Source organism: Cynocephalus volans, chromosome 5 (genome assembly GCF_027409185.1).
Source record: "Cynocephalus volans isolate mCynVol1 chromosome 5, mCynVol1.pri, whole genome shotgun sequence".
In the NCBI taxonomy this organism is placed as follows: domain Eukaryota; kingdom Metazoa; phylum Chordata; class Mammalia; order Dermoptera; family Cynocephalidae; genus Cynocephalus; species Cynocephalus volans.
The window spans coordinates 148852312-148872420 of NC_084464.1; the positions used below are offsets into that span (position 1 = coordinate 148852312).

General features: G+C 44.1%; 1 protein-coding gene across 2 annotated transcripts in view; it reads right to left on the minus strand.

Annotated features, from left to right (window-relative positions):
* Positions 1–16797, minus strand: part of LRP11 (LDL receptor related protein 11) — a 40964-nt gene extending 24167 nt beyond the window's left edge. For both annotated transcript variants that reach the window (XM_063098072.1, XM_063098071.1), the window contains exons 1-2: positions 16161–16797; positions 8891–9048 (exon numbers count right to left, since the gene is read on the minus strand). In XM_063098072.1, coding sequence (XP_062954142.1) covers positions 8891–9048; positions 16161–16797 — 795 coding nt within the window. The remainder of the gene's footprint in view (positions 1–8890; positions 9049–16160) is intronic.
* Between the last annotated feature and the right edge of the window lie 3312 nt (positions 16798–20109).

The following is a 20109-nucleotide window of genomic DNA, read 5'->3' on the forward strand; positions in this document are numbered from 1 at the left end:
CCTTCCGATTCCACTAAATGTCTGTAGAGGGCTGGCTCTTAGACACTGAGTCTTCCCCATGCTCGTTTCCCGTTTGGTCTCCGCCTCCCCCACCCACATAGCTGCTTTCCCCACTCCTGAAACTGTGCTGGCAAAACTCACTAATCCACCTAGCAAAAGTCACCTCGTTGTTAAGATCAACAATACTTGCCTTAAAAAATTTTTTTTGTTTAACTGGCCCTATTACTGTATCTAACAATGTTGGCCACTCCTTTTCTTCTTGAAATTCCCCGCTTCCTTGGTCTCCATTTCTATCCCTGAGTTCCCCCAACCATTCCCTGCTGATGCCTTGATGGGCTTCACTTCTGCTTCGTCCCAAACCCCAGGGCTCCTTCCTCACCCTCCGCCTCCTCCCACCAAGCTCAGGTGGCTTCCCAACAGTGGCAAGAACAGCTTCCGAGGCCCAGTTCTGTGGTGTGGTTTTGAGAGTCATTCCTGGACACCCAGTCTAAAGACTGTTTCTTCACATTTCCTAATGATTCTATTAACTGTTTAACATCCTATTTAAAAAAATCCCTTGCTTAAATTAACCATTCTGGATATGGTTCTCTGCAAATGAATGCCAACCATCATACATTCTATGACATTGATGCATTAATGGATTTTTGAAATTACAGAGGGTGCCCTATTATAATAATCATCTGCTTGTTTTTATTCATGAAATACTAGAATTTGGACTCCTGCACATAACCTCCCCTTAGAAGATTTGTCAGTACCACACACACACACTGGTAGATTGCTTTACAGTCATTTAGGGGCAATATAATGGGATATAGTTGTCATACTCTACACTGCTTAATAATCACCCAGAGTTCTTGTTAAGGTATGGTTTTCTGTGCCCCAGCCTCAGAGTCTGAGTCAGTGGGTCTAGAGACTGGGACGCAGGATTCTACACCTATCAAGTACCCCCAGATGATCTGTTCAGCACAGGGGAATAAACACCGGTCAAGTGGTTAAGAGTAGAGTCTGGTGTCCAACAGACTTGGGTTTGAATGTAAGCTCTACTATGTACCAGTTGTGTGACCATGGAAAAGTCACTTAACCTCTCTCAGCCTCAGTTTCTTCATCTGTAAGATGGAAGTAATAACAGTACCTGCCTTGTGAGGATCAACTGCAATAAGCCACGTAAAAGGCTTAACACAGAGCCTGGCCCATAGTAAGTGCTCAAACGTATCCACTACCTCCATTGTTTGATTCTTATCTCCAGGTGAATTATATTATCCAGTTAGTTTTTATAGACAGGTAAATGAAACCTCAGTGAAGTGACTTTCATTCACAGACACACAGGACTGAGACCTCCAGCTGTAAAACAGTCTACATCGTCCTACAAGCGGTCCATCACTTCCCTTGAAAAAGCTGTAAGCCAGAGAGCTGGCAAAGGCTGCTGCCCGTCCTTTGTTATTTCAAAGGGATATTAAGCAGTGTTCACTGCCATGCTGTTTCATTACCTTAAGGCCCAGCTACACTGAGAGAACACCAAACAGGGGTTCCCTGCGTGAGCACTAAAATACTACCTGAAGGGTAGCAGGCGGAGCTAACGACAGTAAGATAGCTTCAAAAGAACCTGGAATGGGCAGCTGATCCTGGGAACAAGAATACACTGAGATGAAAGTGGCAGTGAGTCTGATCACCACTGGAGAAGCTCAGAGAGTCAGATGTGTAAGACTGAAAGTGAGACAGAACTGTGGTTTGGGACCTCAAGGTCATATTTGGCCTCCTATCATATCTCAGACCCAAGGCATTGGGAAATCCCATTGGCTCCACCTTAAAAACACATCCAGGATTTGACCACTTCTCACCATGTCCACTGTTACCACACCCTCCCTGGTCTAATCCACTGTGAGGGGAGGGTCAGTGATGACTTCTGGCTTCGGTCACAGGGGGCCAGGCTGAACACACAGAGCCCCGGACACTACCAGGCTCAGGTCGTAAAGCACAGAGCTGCCCAAGTGGAGGTGCTGGAGCTGTGACTCTGACTCCGTCTCAGAGCTAGGCAAGCCTTGCTGGGTGGCAGCAGGGTTGTAGTTATACTACCAGTTATTCTTTTGGGACTTAGGAACACAGGGGAATGCGGTGGCAAACTGAACATCCTGGAATGATGTGAGGCCTTGCAGCCTTGAATGCAGTCTATGAGTGACAGTGAGAGAGAGAGAGAGAGAGAGGAGAGAGAGAGAGGAGAGAGAGAGAGAGAGAAGCTGTTCCAGCCAGTGGCCCAAATGCAGACAAGCAGCCTGAGAGTGCCTGCCGAGGGAGACTGCAGGACTGATTCAGAGTACGGATTTGCAAGGAGACTGCAGGACTGACTCAGAGTGCGGATTTGCAAGGTGGGTGTGACAGAGGGTTGCTGAGTCACCACCAGGTTCTGAGTGTGGCCATCAGGGTGAGGTGGAGATGCAGTTAACAGTGACTTAAAAAGACACTATGATGGCTAATTTTAGGACTGGATTAAAGGATACCTAGAGAGCTGGTAAAGCATTATCTCTGGTGTGTCTGAGAGGGTGTTTCTGGAGGAGATGGCGGGTGAGTCAGCAGACTGAGTGGAGATCTGCCCTCTGTGTGGGCAGGCACCATCCAATTGGCTGGGGGCTTGGATGGAACAAAAAGGTGGAGGAAAGATGCCTTTTTTCAGAATAAAGATGCCCTTTTTCTCCTGCCTTTGGATGTCAGAACTCAAGGTTCTCTGGCTTTTGGACTCTGGGACTTGCACCAGCAGCTCCCAGCTTCTTAGGCCTTTGGCCTGGGACTGAGTTATACTATCAGCTTCCCTGTTTCTGAGGCATTAGGACTTGGACTGAGCCATAGTTCTGGCTTCTCTTGTTCTCCAGCTTGCAGATGGCCTATTGTGGGACTTCTCAGCCTCCATGACCATGTGAGCCACCTCTCCTAGTAAGTCCCCTTTCATCCATTGGCCTACCTGTCATCTATCTAGCAATCTGTCTACCTACCCATCATCTATTTATCTCCTTTTGGTTCCATTTATCTGGAAAATCCTTACTAATACAGAGACCAGGGAAGCCATGAGGCTAGGAAGCTGGAAGGGCCGACCACACGGATACTACCATTCTTCACTCAAGGCCGATGCCAGAAGGTTTGCAAGTCACTGGTCTTTTGGGCATCAAAAGCTCAGCATGCCAGTGTCAGACTAAAACTCCGCAGCCCAGGGGTTTGCTCCCAGCCTCTTCCTCACACTGGGGCTGGAAGGACAGAGCCCCCTGTGTAAGGGGACAGCCCCTCCACTCAGGCCTGGTATGCTTCCCCTCCTGCCTTCTCAGCCACCTCCTCTCCAATGCAGGAAATGCCACATCCAAAGGCAGACCGTAATAGTCACCTTCAATGCCCAGAGTGTGCTCAAATCTAGATCTACTCAGATTAAATATCCCTTCCCTGGCTCTTATTCATTTAGCTAACAAAAGTTGTCTTTCCTCAAAGTCAGATATTTGGAATATGTAGAACTGTAAAGTGGATGTTTTCCCTTCAAGAACCCAGGTGATCCTTCTAGATATTTTCTCATATTAATACAACACGGGAGAGAGGATTTAAAGTACTTCACAAACCTGTTCCAAGTTTCAGGATAAAAAACTATAAATATATACATATGTACACACAACTTACCCAATTTGTAACTTGGAGAGAGATATGATTTATTTTTAATAAAACAAGAAGCTTCTAATCTCTGCCTGAGACCTCAGTAACAGAGCCTTTGATGGCTGGCCTCTGGCCAGATCAGTGCATGTGTCGGCCTGTGTTTCTGACTCAACTCCATCTTCCTAGCTATGAGTTCAGTGGCTAGGAATACATGTTTGGATTCATCATATATACATATATATGTGTGTATACACACACACACACACACTGAGTTGTACACATAGACAGAGACACACACACATCATTGAATACACTTAATTACAAAATAAGTAATACCTATCTATTTTTATTTTCATCTTTTAAATACAGTGAACTTGTTTGGATCTATCTTTTTAAAAAAATTGTGTATAGCAGGTAAGCCAATGTGCAACTGGTTTTAACAATAAATTTGTTGATGTAAACAATATCCATCCTTTAATAAGCTTTCCTTACAAAATCATTGCTCTAGACTAAATGTCTGTGTCCCTCCCAAATTCATATGTTGATACCTAGTCCCCAATGTTTGGATGGTGTTTGGAGGTGGAGCCTTTGGGAGGTGATTAGGTCATTAGGGTGTACTCTCATGAATGTGATTAGTGCCCTTATAAAAGAGGCCCAGAGAGCTCTTTTGCCCCTTCTGCCATGTGAGGACACAGCAGGAAGACAGCTGTCTGTAAACTAGGACGCAGGACAGGATCTCACCAGACACTGAATCTGACAGCACTTTGATCTTAGAATTCCAGCCTCCATAACTGTGAGAAATAAATTTCTGCTGTTTATAAGCCACCCAGTTCTAGTATTTTATTACAACAGCCTGAATGACTAAGACATTCAGTTAAACATTTTTAAACATCTGATAAATGTAAATCAATCTCCTTACTGATTTGTGAATTCCAAATCTCCCTGAACATCCTTATACTCTGCACCATGCTCCTAAATGTCATATTTTACATTCTGACTTCAGACTTAAATGTATTATGTTTAATAAACACGAAACGGTGTCATCTAATGGGATGACTGAAAAATATGTCTTCTTGCATTTAAGAATTTTTACATGGCTGGCTGCTCAGTTGGTTAGAGCATGGAGCTGATAATACCAAGGTCCATGGTTTGAGCCCTGTGCCAGCCAGCTGCCAAAAACAAACAAACAAACATAAAACAAAAAATAAAAGAATTATTACAGATTAACATTCAGTTAGGCGGATGTAGAATATCCTGTTCAAGGGCAGAATGTATATAACTTTAAAATGTACTGGGTAGCCTCTTGGTTCTGATCACCATCTCTCCTATTCTTTCTTCCTAAATGAAGAAAAGTCAGACACAGATGTTTAAGAAAGCTAGCTATCAATTTTATCATAACTGAGCTGGCAGCATAATTCTTTTTAGGGTGAGGACCTCATTGATTTCTGTTGTTGTTTTAAAAATACCTAACTGGTATTTAAAAAACTGGAAGGCCTGACTATTCTACTTGAGAATGGAGGAGGGTGTTGAGGAGCCTGGGCAGACGGTGGAGACAGGGAAGATGAGAGAGGGAGGGCGTGGGGAGCGGCTGGGGGAGGCGCCAGGGGAAAGCCCAAGCAGTGGGCGCTCCTGGATGGTGAGGCTGGCCAAGGGACGTGAGAACCAGGGTGGCCAACATCAGGCTTTAACGTAATCGCTTTGCAATGTGGGGCTGTCACCACCCTTCCTTCACTCCCAACGACCTTCAAAGTTAGCCCTGTCTCACAACTTGAAGGAAGAGCCCGTTAACGTTCCAGTCAGCTGAATACTGCTCTGGGGTGGGGCAGTGATTTGATTTGGTAATCCTAACTTCCCTGTCAGAAATCTGGGGACTGAAATCAGGCTGCTCAGTTCTGAGGAACAGCCCCTGACTGTTGTTAATTACTCCTAAAGGAAAATTCTCAAGACAGTAAAGTCACGACTCTCACACAAATATAAAATGAACATAGGTCAAAGATTTTACTGAACTCATTAGTTAAAGAGGGCACCAGTAAGGAGAGTCAAAGGAGGATCTGAAGAACAGACATATACACGCAGTCGTGAACGCTGAAATGAGGCTGCTAGAAGAAGCAGAACTGAAACCAGTTTGCCCATAGGTACTGAAATGAATTATACTAACAGCTGGTTAGTGTCTATGGGTACCAAAATGTCACATTTCAAATCCTCTTTTCTCTAGGGTGAAAATCAATTGAATCTATATATAAAAAAATTTATTTGCTTTTCTATGGGCAAGAATAATTTGCATCACTATCAGTTTTCTGCAACTTATAAATGTTAACCCGGAAAGATCCTTTAGCCAACTCCCAGCATTCTGCTGAAAGCTACTCCATAATCTTTTGCCCATTTCAAAGTCCTTTATAATTCTTCCTGACAATCTTAATCCACAAAATGGGGATGAGCCTACATGTGAGGCTGTTCTGAGAAGTACAGATAGGTCCAAACTGCCTGCACTGAGTGGGCGCTCATCCAAAAGTGGCTATGATTATGATGAAGTCATAGCAGGATGAGTGTTTACTTTTGGGGACATTCATGAATGTACACCATTATAAGAGAGTAACAATCTGGTAGCAGATGGCTCCCCTAATGCAGGCTTTGTCACTCGGATGACGGCTTTCTAACTTTAATTCTAACTGCCATCACTGTGATACATCTGGCTAGAGAACTGGTCCAGAGTTTCCTGTTGATGGCCTAGCAGTCAGTCCTAAAAGTCTATGAGAAATACCTAATTTTGTCACCCCTTTATAAATACCTTCAATAAATTAAATACTGAATCATCAGATTATTTTTTTTTCAGCACTCATATGTGCAATTCATTGCTTACAGAATAAAGCTTTTAGTAGCAAGTATGAAAAGCTACATGATGATAGAGGCGGCTCTGCTTGAACAGATGAATCCCAGAAGTGCCAATTAATAGCCCGTGTCCATCCCAAAAGAGCTCTCTGTGGTATGATCAACAGTTTGTCCATACATCTTTCCCGATCAACCTTAATTCTCAAAATTTCATTTCAGATATATTAATCAATTTTGCAGCTGATGCAAAACATAAAAGGATAATAAATATGATGGATGACATCCAAAGTTCAAAATTATTTCTCTTGTAGGTGAAAACCAAAAAGCAGAGATGTAAGAAGGATAAATAAAGGGCCCTGCACTCAAACTCAATAAATCAATTACACAAATACAGGCTACGGGAGGCCGTCATGAGGGCAGTTCACATAGAAAGTAGAGCAGGTTGCAGGTAATCCAGCTAATGAAAAACTCAGCATGAGCCTACTGTGTGATGCAGCTCCTAAAACAGTTCATGTAAATTATGATTCATTAGTAGAAGTAGAGAGAATGTCTGGATCACAGAGGGTAATGGCCATGTCAGGAAGAACTACAGCTTAAATATGGGTTCAATTAGGGGCGTCAGATTTTAAGAAGAACAGATTAATCTGAAAAAAATCCAGATAAGGCTGGATAGTGGACATCAATTCATATGAGGAACATCTGAAGAATTGAGGGTGTTGAGCTCTGACAAGAACATACCAGGTGATAATGCTCATTTCTTCCCAGACTTTAAGGGCTTTTTACACAGGATCAAAAGATGTGTTCTGTGTTTTTCCAAAGGCAAGACTCGACACCAATGCATAGAAGTAATGGGAAAGCACATTCTGTTTGCCTAATCATTAGAGCTGACTAACAGTGTCATAGGACACGATGTGAAGTAGTGAGCTTTTGTCCCTGGAAAGTCAGGCAGAGAGCAGATGCCCCCGGGGAAGGGAGGCTGTAGAAGAGGCCCTTGTAGGAGAGGCTGGGTGAGATGCTGACCGAGGGTCGAGTGCAATGGTAAAACTATATAATTGTTGAGTAAAACAATGAATTTAAATCAGTGTGGAGGTTGATACGACAAGCAAACAGAGGGGACATTGGTGGCGGGGAGGGGGGGAGGGAGGAGGGAGGGAGGTTTTGGTGATGGGCAACAATAATCAGCCACAATGTATATTGACAAAATAAAATTTAAAAAATAAATAAATAAATAAATAAATAAATGTGGAGGGATTGGCTGATAATGTTTTTATTTTAGTTTCTATAGCGTGTAAATCAGTGCTTCTCCACCTCACTGTCTTTCCCCACCTTGTCTAACAGAAGTGGTTTGGATGTGGTTTATCTGTCTACGCCAGTAAATGCTCCTGAATAGAAAAAGGGTCCTGACAGGGTTAATAAAAAGCCATTGTCATGACTCAAGACTCACAGTATGCAGGCAGCCACTGGACAAGTGACTCATTTCCATCTTCAGCTATTCCAGCCCAGCCCAGATGAGCCTGAGGAAAAGCCCTGGGGAGCACCGGGTAGCAACGCCTTAGACCACACGCCTCACGCCTCACGTATTAACTCAGTGGTCTCAAGCAGGCCTAACTGCTAGGTAAACATTTACTTTCTGGATCTTGTGAAGAATGGGTTCATTCTATTGTTATTTTCCTCTTTACATTCCTTTGTATTTTTCAAATTTTTCTACCTGGATCCTGAACTAAGAGAAAGAAGAAATAAATGTTTATTTATTTATTTTTTATTTATTTATTTATTTATTTTTTAAAGATGACCGGTAAGGTGATCTTAACCCTTGACTTGGTGTTGTGAGCACCACGCTCAGCCAGTGAGCGAACCGGCCATCCATATATGGGATCCGAACCCGGGGCCTTGGTGTTATCAGCACTGTACTCTCCCGAGTGAGCCACGGGCCGGCCCAGAAATAAATGTTTAAAAAGTAATCTTAGGGCCAGCTCGTGGCTCACTTGGGAGAGTGTGGTGCCGATAACACCAAGGCCAAGGGTTCGGATCCCTATATAGGGATGGCCGGTTAGCTCACTTCAATGAGCGTGGTGCTGACAACACCAAGTCAAGGGTTAAGACCCCCTTATGAGTCTTTAAAATAAAAATAAATAAATAAATAAATAAATAAAAAGTAATCTTTGTCATTAAAACAAAGCATGAGTCTTTTTTCCCTGAAGTATTTTTATATTCTGGAGAAGTCAACAAAGCAGCAAGATAAAGATCAAGATCATCGTTCACTCAGTAGAAAAGTAAATTTATAGAATAAACCATTTTTTGGACAATGAATTTTATACTTTCTCTGTTTTATGCGTCTTCTGCTAGCTTACAGACATTGGGAGCATAAGCGGAAGGACATTACAAAAGGCTATTTCATGGAAACATCCGTTTTGTTAGCAATGACAACACGAATTACCTTCATGTCCACTGAGGAGTCGCCCTGCAGCAGTGTCCACTCATACTGGATGATGGCGTGGTCGTCTGTGCTCTCGCGGCCGTCCAAGATCACCCCGTCTGTGGGCAGATGCAAAACTACATCCTGCCCAGCCTTGCTAAGTGGGGGCTCATCCTTTTCTGTAATAGAAAATAAATAATTCATAAGAGAGACGATCCCTTATTTTTTAAAATTTATTAAGAGAGGTATCTTGTTTGCTTAATAAATGGTATAGCAAAGAACTGGCAAAGAATATATATTAACTGATAATTATTTTCCAATTGACTTTCATTGTGTTCTCTTTACATAACAAGCAGCAAAACAGCAATATATTATGAAGATGGAAGTCAGCTGTAATACAAACAGAAGAAGTGTGGACTGTCAGGTGTTAGCAGTAGCTACGACAAAGTTGTGAGTACAAGACAGTGTACTAGGGCCCACCGATGTGGAAATCTGGAGAAGTAGTTACATTCTCTAGAGTGACATTTTCACCTAATTTATAAATGACTTAAGTTCAAAGTTAACAAACCTGGAAAAAAAAATTCACCTCTAATATAGATTCTTTTTTTCCTTATCCTTCAGTTTTAAAAATAGGGGTGATATACAACAACCACAACAATTCCTTGAGCTTGTTAAGAGAAGTGAACAGATATGATGTTGATGGGGGGGGGGAGTAGGGAGGAGAGGAAAGGAGGAAAAGGAGGAATTGGTAAAGGGACATGAAAATCAATTACACTGTACATTGATAAATTAAAATTAAAAAAATAAAATAAAAATAGGAGTGATATAAAGTGTTCAATAGGTGGAAAATATCTTAAATTTGAAAAGTTAAAGCAAGTTTTTGAAGCCATACAAAACAAAACCTGCACAGAAATTCTCTGGAATCTAATTTTTCATTTAGAAAAACAGAAGAGGTTTGCAGCATCTAGTAACTAATTTTTTTTTTTTTTGTCTTTTTCGTGACCTGCACTCAGCCAGTGAGTGCACCGGCCATTCCTACATTCCTATATAGGATCCGAACCCGCAGCGGGAGCGTCGCCGCGCTCCCAGCGCCGCACTCTCCCGAGTGCGCCACGGGCTCGGCCCTAGTAACTAATTTTTATAACAGAAGCCAGCACACTGAGATTCTGTTGAGATGTTCTACAACAGCAAAACAAGTATGTACTTACCTTTCATTTAGAATGGTACTAATTTAAGGCTAATTGTGTTCACTTAAATATTAATACTTTATTGACAGCTGCTTCAGGGATGACTGACAGGACAAGCTGCATACAGAAAACATTTCTAAGAGCATAGTTTTGAGTATTTTAATTGATTCAAGCTTCTTAGTAAATTTACCCAAATGCACACGTATTTTAAAGAAACAGCTATATAACTGGAAAAACCCTACAGGTTCTTGCTGGCATCCACTATTTCCTCTTTCCTCCAACACCAAAGCTCTGGTCTAAATGCTGCCTAGACTTGCTCTTCTGTAACTTACCCCAAATGATGCTGCCCAGGCTCTACCCCTCTTCTTGCCTGTGGGCCCATCACTTTCCTCTGCAGGGGCTTAAGCTGCCACCTAAGCAAACTTCCAAGGGCCAAGCCAGATGTCCCAGTGCCTGGGGCTTAATGCAATCCTACCTCAGTTTCTCTTTATGCAGCAAAGGGTAGTTACATTGCAGCTAGAATTACTTTTCTGGAATGTTAATCTAATTGGGTCATGCCACTGCTTAAGAAAAACCCCTCAACAAGTTACCATTACCTTTCTCCTGTTTAGGGGACCTAACTCTCCAGTCTTGTCTTCTCATCTAGTGGTCCTGTCATTGCCCAGCATCAGAGAATTCATATAAGGACATGTGTCTCTTAGAGCTGTGGCTTTTCTGAATAAGAACGCTGCTGGCAGCCACAAAAGGAGATGACCTTTTTTTAAAAGCACCTTACAAGAAATAAGTACAATTGCTATTGCCATGGATACATGTGTCTATGGAGAAGATGAAGCCCATTTTTAGAGTCATTTAAAACAATGGAGACCAGTAACTCTGATTTAAATAAGCCAAGTGAACAACCCCCAGCCAGAGAAGAAATGTGTTCTGCCTTTTTCCTCCTCTGAGCAAAGATCCAGTGCCCTAATAAGCCCTTTCATAGAGTGCTGACCTATCCTTTGGTTCTGAAAGGTGCATTACTTTACAAACAATGGATTACCACTTTATAATTCTGGAAAACATAACTCAGCAGTAGTACATTATAGTTAGCAGCTATTTACATTAAATTTTATTTTAAAATACTATTTTTAAGTAGACAAACTATACCTATATGATATATAAACAGCAATAAAGACTAATAATTTTAAAAAACCTTTAGAGATTTAAGATGGAAGAATCGGGTAAGTGCTGAAATATCCCAAATATTATAAAACTAATTAATCCTTTCTCTCCTGGAAGAAAAAAAAATGTATTTTTATTTTGGTGAGCTTTAAGATATGACTTATGAACCTAGTGAAATCCTCATACCCTCTAAATTGATCACTAATGTACCTGAAATAACAGAGATAATGTTTTCTCTTCAGTTCAAGTCCAGGAAAATTACACTGTAAAGTGTATTTTAAAATAAGCCAGAGCTTATCTACCCAGGAACAGCCCTTAAAATAAACAAATGACAACAGGAAGAGGAAAGGAGTATGCTACCATTTAAACATGTTTGGTGTGCTAATGAAGAACAAGGTAAATGTAATTTTAAATTTTCATTATAAAAATGTAATAAACCTACGTTAAGTACCATAGAAATATTGATTTCTTTAGAACACTAAACATTTGGTAAGACCTACAGAGGTGATATAAGACTTATGCCAATTTAGATTGAGCATATCAAGGTAGTATTTTATACTGAGAATAATAATATTGTTAACTAGCTTCATTCCCAACACACTGCTGTGAACAGAGCCTTCACGACAAGGAAAACAATCTGGAACCTGGATCTGTACTGTGTGGAAACAATCTGGAACCTGGATCTGTACTGTGTGGGCACAAATGACATAGCCCAGGCTGAGAAATTAGAAAGGACCCTGAAGTCAGGGTATGGAGATGGGGCCAGGTTAATGGAAGAGGCTTAGCTATAAGAAGTCAATATCCATTGCGTGTGTTTTTAATTGCACCACAACCCCAATCTCATTATCAACATTTTTGGTGTACACCATTCTAGTCTTTCTCCATATGATGCAACTGTCATTTATTGGATGATTTCTTTGTACCAGGCACGATGCTAAGTGCTGTAGAGGCATTATACATTATACTTCACTTAACTTTCACAAGTCTCTAAGGTATGTATTACCATCTGTGTAATACTGATTAGGAAACTAGGCCCAGAGAGGCTAAGTTGGTTGCCTAAGATCAAACGAGCAATAAATTTGTCAGTCCAGACATTTCTAACTCAAAGGCTCTGCCCTTCCACTGTACTTTGAGACATGCTGCATGTATTCCAGTTACAGTAAATATAATTTTACACCCTGAATTTAATCCATTAACTTACTGATATATTTCTTTTATCACTGTATATCCTAGCAATGCTCAGGTGATTACAAAAATTTCATAACTGCCATTTTAATTTCCTAATGCTACTGGACATTTACTTTGCTACCAATTTTTTTTCAACATTATAAATAATGCCATAATAAACATGTTTTTACTCATACTTTTTCTTTAGCATGGGTCATTTTTCTAAAAAATATTCCAGAACATGAATATTTTAATGATCTCTACTATATATTTCCCAACTGATTTTTAAAAGGGTGGTACCAATTTATACTATCAGTGACCATATAAGAGTATATAAAATTTCCCACATGCATTCCAATATAAGATCAAACTTATTTTTGCCAATTTTATAAGTGTAAACTAGCATTATTTACATTTCTTTGATTACTTCTCAGTAATCATTGAACATTCTGGGAACTGTTTGCTTAATGTCCTTTGTCCATTTATATTTGCTTTTTTTACTGATTCATAAGCTCTTTATATTGAACAATAAATATTTTTTTATCTCATATTTTCCCAGACCCTTGCTTGAAATTCCTTTTGTTTCTTGAAAAGAAGTTCTTATAAACATATGTATTATAATCTATCCTTTTCCTTTATGATCTCTTTAAATGATTAGAATGCTATCTTCCTTCCAGATATGCCATAGTACGTTTATTTTTTTCAAGTTTTCCTATGTGTGGAGTAATCTATGGCTTATTTCTTAAAAATAAATTTAAATCTTTAACCAATCTGGAATTTATTTGTGTGTGGTCATAGTTGCAGGTCTAAATGTATTTTTCCCAACACTGCCAACCAGTTATCTTAATATTATTTATTCAATATAATTGTTTATGCATAACACAAAAGGGAGAAGATAAGAGTATGAGAAAATAAGGACCTCGCAGAAGAAGGCTGGTCAGGCACCTGTGGAGGGATTAGCCTTGGACAGGAAGGTCAGCTCCTCTGCTGCACTTGCAGGAGACAAGGAAAGGCTGGGGGAGGGCTGCAGGTGGGTCTGCAGAGGGGAGAGCAGAATTCTGCCTAACAGCTTTGATTCTCCTTGACACAGAAGGGGCTGACTTCCCAAATTCTTCCCAGACATACTGGGTTTCAGGCTGAATATCCAGGGGAAACGACATAAAGTTTCTGGTTCCTGAGCCCTTGGTGGTGGTGCCAGTGAAAGTGCTGCCTGCCCTCACTACAGGAAAAAAGAAAAGCCCTCCCAGCGTCTGCCTGAAGGCTGAGCAGTTGCAGGGTAACCTTTTGATGTCTGCTCCCTTGACAAGCGTTCTGAGTCTTGGAGGCCATATTTTCAGCTCCTCTGGGATCCTGATGGCTCCAGCATCCACCTCTCGCTCCCTCCCTCCTTCTTGCTGCTCTTCACTTTCATCACCACATCCAGTCCCCCAACCCCTCAGTCAGCACACACCCCAACCAGGGCCTACAACGACATCATGTACATGTCTGCCACCTTTATAACCCACAAGGCATGTCCACCCTTGATCCTCACCACAAGCTGAGCTGGAAGGCAAGCGGGCACTCAAGCCCCAGGGGATCAGCAGGGACTTGTACATGGAGGTGCTGGTCTCAAGTGCCCTACTCTGCTCTTTGATGCCACAGCAGGCAGGTTCAGTCATTTCAAGATACCTCTCTCCAGCATCCCCAACTCGTTCCTGAATTCTCCCACCATTCCTTAGATTCACCCGTCAGTCCCAACACAGCCTTCCCCTTCTTGGCTTCTGGTTCCAGATTACCCAGTGCCTATAATTCAGCTCCACAACTCACATGCGGTGTGACCCTCAGGCAAGTTACTTTCTCTTACTAAGCTTTTGCATACACTGGGGATTATAACAGAACCCAGATCTGCGGCTGGTATGAAGGACACAGTGAGTTCAAGCGTGTAAAAAGCTTAGAACAGCGCCCAACACTACCGTCCATAATGTCAGCAACAAACAAGGCTGATGGTTCTGCTGTCATCTGTGCATCCCAGCCCACCTGGCATTCACCATTTCTTCTCACAATCCTTTTATTCACCTCAACTGGACCTGGTAATGACTTCTCTGCAAGCTCTTCTAAACCTCTTTCATCCTCCTTCAGCCTCCAATTCCACATCCTCACAAGATTCAGAAAAAAAGAAACAATTCAAGAAGGAAACGCTCTGTTTCAGAAGCATAAAGAACTTCAGATGGTTAAGCATCTGGGCAGGGGCAATACAGGAGAGCAGGGAACAACTCTGCCCTCCAGGCACAGCAGGCGGAGGGAGCCTTTGAGCCTAATCTGCACCTTCCATGTTTCCAAGTTACCGGAGACTTGAAGAAGTGTGAGCATGGCAGTGTTCTCCCAGAAACAAGGAGCAACCCAGTGGTGGCCTGTTCTCACCCCCAAACATCTACAAGACGGAATTCCTAGACAAACTCCCCCTAGGGAAGGGAAGAACAAAAAAGGTGGGAGAAAAAAATGACTTGGAAACTTCTCCCAAAAACCTAATCTTTTTTTTTTTTTAAACTTCCACGGGCATATTCTTTCCTTATTTATTTTCCTTTTTTTCCCCTCTGGTTTATAAGAAAGCTCCCTTTGGCAATGTCGGCTCCCTCCACTTGAGTAGTGAGAACAAGGGGAAGGAAATTTGTTTGCTGCTGGGATATTTGTCCATGTTCCAGCGGAGATGAAAGATGTGTGTGTGTGTAACAGCCATGGGGCAGGGCTCAGGGATGCTGGTGGGGGTCGGAGGGAAAGTGCTGCCTGCCCCCACTACAGGGAGAAAACTACCAGTCTCTCCCAGGGTCTGCCTCAAGGCTAAGCAGTCACAGGGTGACCGTTTGATTCCAGCTCACCTGACAAGGATTCTGAGTCTCATCTCAGCTGGGGGCGGGGAGCAGAACAGGATGGGATGCACAGATGTCCAGACCCTTCTTAATAGACCCACAGGTTATGGGGAATCCAGATTTTCAAAGTGGCTGAGGCTACCTTCTCCCAGTCTTGATCAGGATATCATTAGTGTTATTATAAACCAAAAAACAAGTAGCCTGACCACAAGTGGGCCCAGTCAAGGCCTTCATCCCTCAGAGACGTTAATCTCCAACCGCTACAATTTTTGTGTCGCCTGTATGTCTTGACTTTCATTCAGAGCATCTGCAGAAAGTAAAACCATCGAATTAGCATCATTTTTAGCTCTTTTTAAGAGACATACCTCCAATTTTATTTTTAACTAAAATCAGATCCCTTCTTTTCACTCTTTGTAAAAGGGAACAGTAGTTTTCCTTCCCATTTTTGTCTGATAAAGCAGCTACAGGCGGAATCATGAGTCTTGAGAGCCACGCTAAGAAACGGGTGGGTGTTAGGGGCAATTAGGCATCTTAAATCAATTTTGCTCTTGCAATTACTTGACACAAACCATGCCTTATAAAACCTCTGAGACTATAAGAACTGTAATAAACTTCTGTCCCCCCCTTTGCTTCTCTCCTCCTGTAAATCTAATTTCCCTGAATCATCTCAGATCAGCCTCCCTCCCCAAGCCTAGAAAAATTCCAGTAGCAGCCCCCCATGCCCGCTTCTGTCAACCTACTGCCACTCCTCTGGAAGCCCGCAGCTCAGATGACTTGGAACAAGTGTTTCGTTTCCAACTTGGCGAGGAGGGCCCAGCGGTCCTGCCCAGGCAGGTCTCCCAGATGTTTGGAAAAGCGCAGCCACCCAACAGGTGCAAGGACAGCGGGACCCCAGCGGCCCGGCCCCAGGTGGCCCTGCGGTCGCGCGCTTACCCGGCCGGAGCGAGGCCCGGGCGGTGGCCGGGGCAGGGGCGCCGGCGTCCAGGCCGCCCCACCCGCCGTCCCGGGCGCGGTTGAGGCTGTAGCTGCTGTAGCCGCGGTGCAGCGCGAACTTGCAGACGCTGCGGCCGCGCGCCGTGCAGTTGAAGAGGTAGCAGCCGAGCTCGGCGGCGGGGGCGGCGGGCCGCCGGGGCAGCTCCACCACCGCCACCGAGCAGCGCGGCTCGGAGCAGCAGGCCGCCACGCACTGCCGCCAGTCCCGCACGGCCGCCGGCGCCCTCAGGAAGCTGGCGCCCGCCGCGATGGAGTCCTTGGTGCGGATGATGGCTTCCGGCATGGCGCTGTAGCCACCGCCGCCCGGGCCCGGGCAGCCCTCCTGGGGGCCGCCGGCGCGCAGCTCCAGCTCCAGCTCCTCCTGCGGCCGCTCCCGCTGCAGCTGCCGGCGGAACTCCTCCAGCAGCTGCTCCACGCCCGACAGCTGCGCGTGCAGCTCGGACAGCGGCGCCGGCGGCGGCCCGGCCGTGCGGCCGCTCGGCAGCCACAGGCAGAGCAGCAGCAGCCCGCGCAGCGCCCGGTGCCGCGGCGGCCGCCGGCGCCCCGAGCCCGCGCTCTCCCGGGCGGCGAAGGCCATGGCTGCCGGCCGTCGAGGGGAGCGAGCCGAGGCGGGGCCGCGAGCGGCGGGCGGGCGGGAAGGCGGGGCGGCGGGCGGGCCGGCCTCAGCGTGGATCAGCACCCGGCGTGCGAACAGCGGCCGCGGCGGGGGCGGAGCCGCGCGAGTCCTGCCCGGGCCCGCCCAGCCGCTGCCAGCCCCGCCGGCTCCCTCCGCCGGCTCCCTCCGCCGGCTCCCCCCGCTGCCAGCCGCCGGGGACTCCCCCCGCGGGGTCCCTCCGTGGGCTCCGGAGGTTGGTTTGCGTCCCCCGCGCGCGGCCGCTTCCCACCCCTTCCGCCGGCTCCTCGCAGGCTGGGAGAGCGGAGGGGCGGGCGGAGGAAGAGGGAACTCCGGAAGTGCAGCCCCGAGAGCCGCCCTGCCCCGAGGCCCTGCCCAGCCAGGGCCAGGTTTGTGTCTGGGCCCGGCAGGCTGTATCGACCCGCCGCACTTGCTCACACGGACCCGGGCACTCGGGTCCTCTTCACAAATCCTTGTGACCGCAGGGACTACTCCGGAGAAGGGACACGCTGAACGAGGGGACCACCAGACGGCATTCTCAGTCCTTCACCTCCAGCGCCCCTGATGGTTTCCGCATTAGATTCCCAAGATGTTGTGCTCGGCTCGGCTGGCACAAGGCGGGCGAGGAGGGGCACTGAGGGATGTTCTGTCTGCTTAAAAATATACAAATCAGTAGTCGGGATCTCTCAGACTCCCACAAACATAACTAAAAATGCCAGCAGAGCCAGGTATGGGGACCTGGTTAGTGATCTGTACAGCCTGTGAGGGAGAGGCCTTCAGCTGTTGGATAGCGTAACATCGAGCTGTGCTTTAAATGACATAAAGCACGAGAGGGTGCCTGGCCCAGTGGGGCTACACCTTGGAGTTCTAGCTGCACGTAAGCAGCTTCTGCATCTTGTTCCTGAGTCAGTTTCTGTTGGTGCATTTTTCTCCTGATTATAGAACATGTTTGCTTGCTTTTTAGCATGTCCAGAAATCTTTGACTGGGTATTGTACATTGTGAATTGAACCTTGTTAGATGTCTGTATCTTTTGGGAGGGGAGCAATAAGTAATTTGATAGGAAAATAGCTGTCTCTGTTATGCTTTTTATTTCTAGAGCTGACATTTAAGAACCCATTGCTTGTAGGTCCAGAACAGAGTAGGAGGGAGACTTAGAAGGTAAAAATAAAAAGGAAAAAAAAAAAAAAAAAAAAAAAAGACCTAATATTTTCTGCCATTCCATGAAAGGGAGAAATTATAAAGTTTTTGAGGCTGTGTATTCGAGAGACTTTGAGCCTGAGAGAAACGGCCTCGTAGTCCTAAAGGCTGTGTCTGGACTGTACCGTTTTGGGTTGGAGGTTCTTCTACCTCTGAGATATTTACCCCACACAACTGTAGCCACTTTAAGATGACCTTGAAACAATATAAGTATTTTTTTTTTTGCCATAGGCCTCAGAGAGCTTGAGCAGTCTTGTTTTGAGGAGAAATTTTCACTTGTGATAAAAATGGCCTCTGAAGGTATCATTAAACCTTTAAAGACTGATTATTATAATAATGATTAACATTAAAAATAAGTATGGTAATATGATATAATACTAGCAATTGTATACGATTTCAAAGTTTTAAAAAACTTTCATATACATGATTCATGTGGCTCTCACAAAGATTTCGAGATGGACACATGACTGTCACTCCTGCCTCTGAGACAGTGGAAGAGAAAAGAAGACAATACAGAATGAGACCTGGCTCACACGTTCCACGGGGATAGCGAGGGAGCGGAGGGAGGGACAGCATTTCTCAGGGGCATTAATTTCCAAACCTTTCCAGCACTGCCAAAGATTTCCCCACCTCTATAACTTCACAATGGGGTCTTTTTGAGAAAAATAAGAATGACCTAATGTTGCATTTACCATTAACAATGGCTAATTCTGGGGTATCAGATGGGGGTACTAAAGGGAAATGTTCTTTTTAAAAATTTTATATCAGTTGAATTTTTTACAATGAGCTTGCTGTAAGCCATTTATTTATTTTTTAAAAAATAAGCTCTGACTTTTGCTTCAGCCGTGATGGAGTAATAGAGACTAGACCTCCCCTAGCAGCTGAAATGAAAAATCTGGAAAAAATGCATGAAACAATGGTCTTCAGACCTCAGACAACAGGCAGTGCAGGACCTGAGAGAAGGAAGGTAAAAGAGGTGCATCTGCTGGTTACCTCAGCTACTGCCTGGAGAGGGTTTCCAAGCTGCAGCGCAGAAAGGGCAACCCAGAGAGAGACTGGCAACCTTTCTGAGCTGAGAAAACATCTGAGAATTCAGGGCATTTCCAGGCAAGGCAGAGTACCAGAGAGGAGAGAGCTAAAGAGAGAGAGAGAGAGAGAAAGAGAGAGTGAGTAAGTGAGTTCTGGACATCTGCAGAGGCTCCCCTGAATCTTCATCTGAGTACTGATGAAGTTCACGCATGTGAGGAGCTATGTGAGGCTGGAGAAAGAACTGCTGCAAAGAAGCAGGCAGAACAATTTTTGAGCTTGCACAGGCCTAGGAGTAGTTCATGCTCTCCACAGCCAGAGTAGAAAAACCTTGAGATACAAGGGGCATTGGGCTGAGCAAGGAGGGAAGGATGACAGAGCAGTACAAGGAAACTTTAGCAGGTGGTAGATATGTCCATTGTCTTGATTGTGGTAATGGTGTCACTGGTGAATTCCTGTGTCAAAGCTGATCAAATTGTACACTTTAAGTAGGTATAGTTTATTGTATTCAATTATATTGTAATAAAACCAGTAAAAAACAGGTTTCGTTGCATGGTACATTATGAGAGAGGTTTAGGCTGATTGTGATTTGTGATGAAGGAAATAAATCATTTATCTTCAAATTCTAATTCTCCTGTCACTTTTTAAAAAATCCAAGTTAGCATCTTTTATTAGTAGGGTTATGGCTCCAATTCTAGAAATAAGTAAACTTTTAAGGGGACATAGCATGAAACATTGTGTCACAATGCTACTAGTGAATTACTACTTCAAAAAGAAAAAAATAAAGCCCACTAGCAATTAAATACACTATCCGAGGTGGAAAGTAATAGTCTTATAATAGCAAATTAATTCTCTATTCTTGTCCATAACAACTTACTCAATGCAACATTGCATTCCTTGGCCATTTCACCCTTCTTTTCTATTATCCAAGCCCAAACTATTGTATAACTTTCTTTATGGGCCCTACAATCCCAAAGGATAAGGGTTAGTTTTACTTAATGAAATAAAGAACGGGGTGTACTTTGTTAGCAAAGAAAAGAAAGATTTCATAC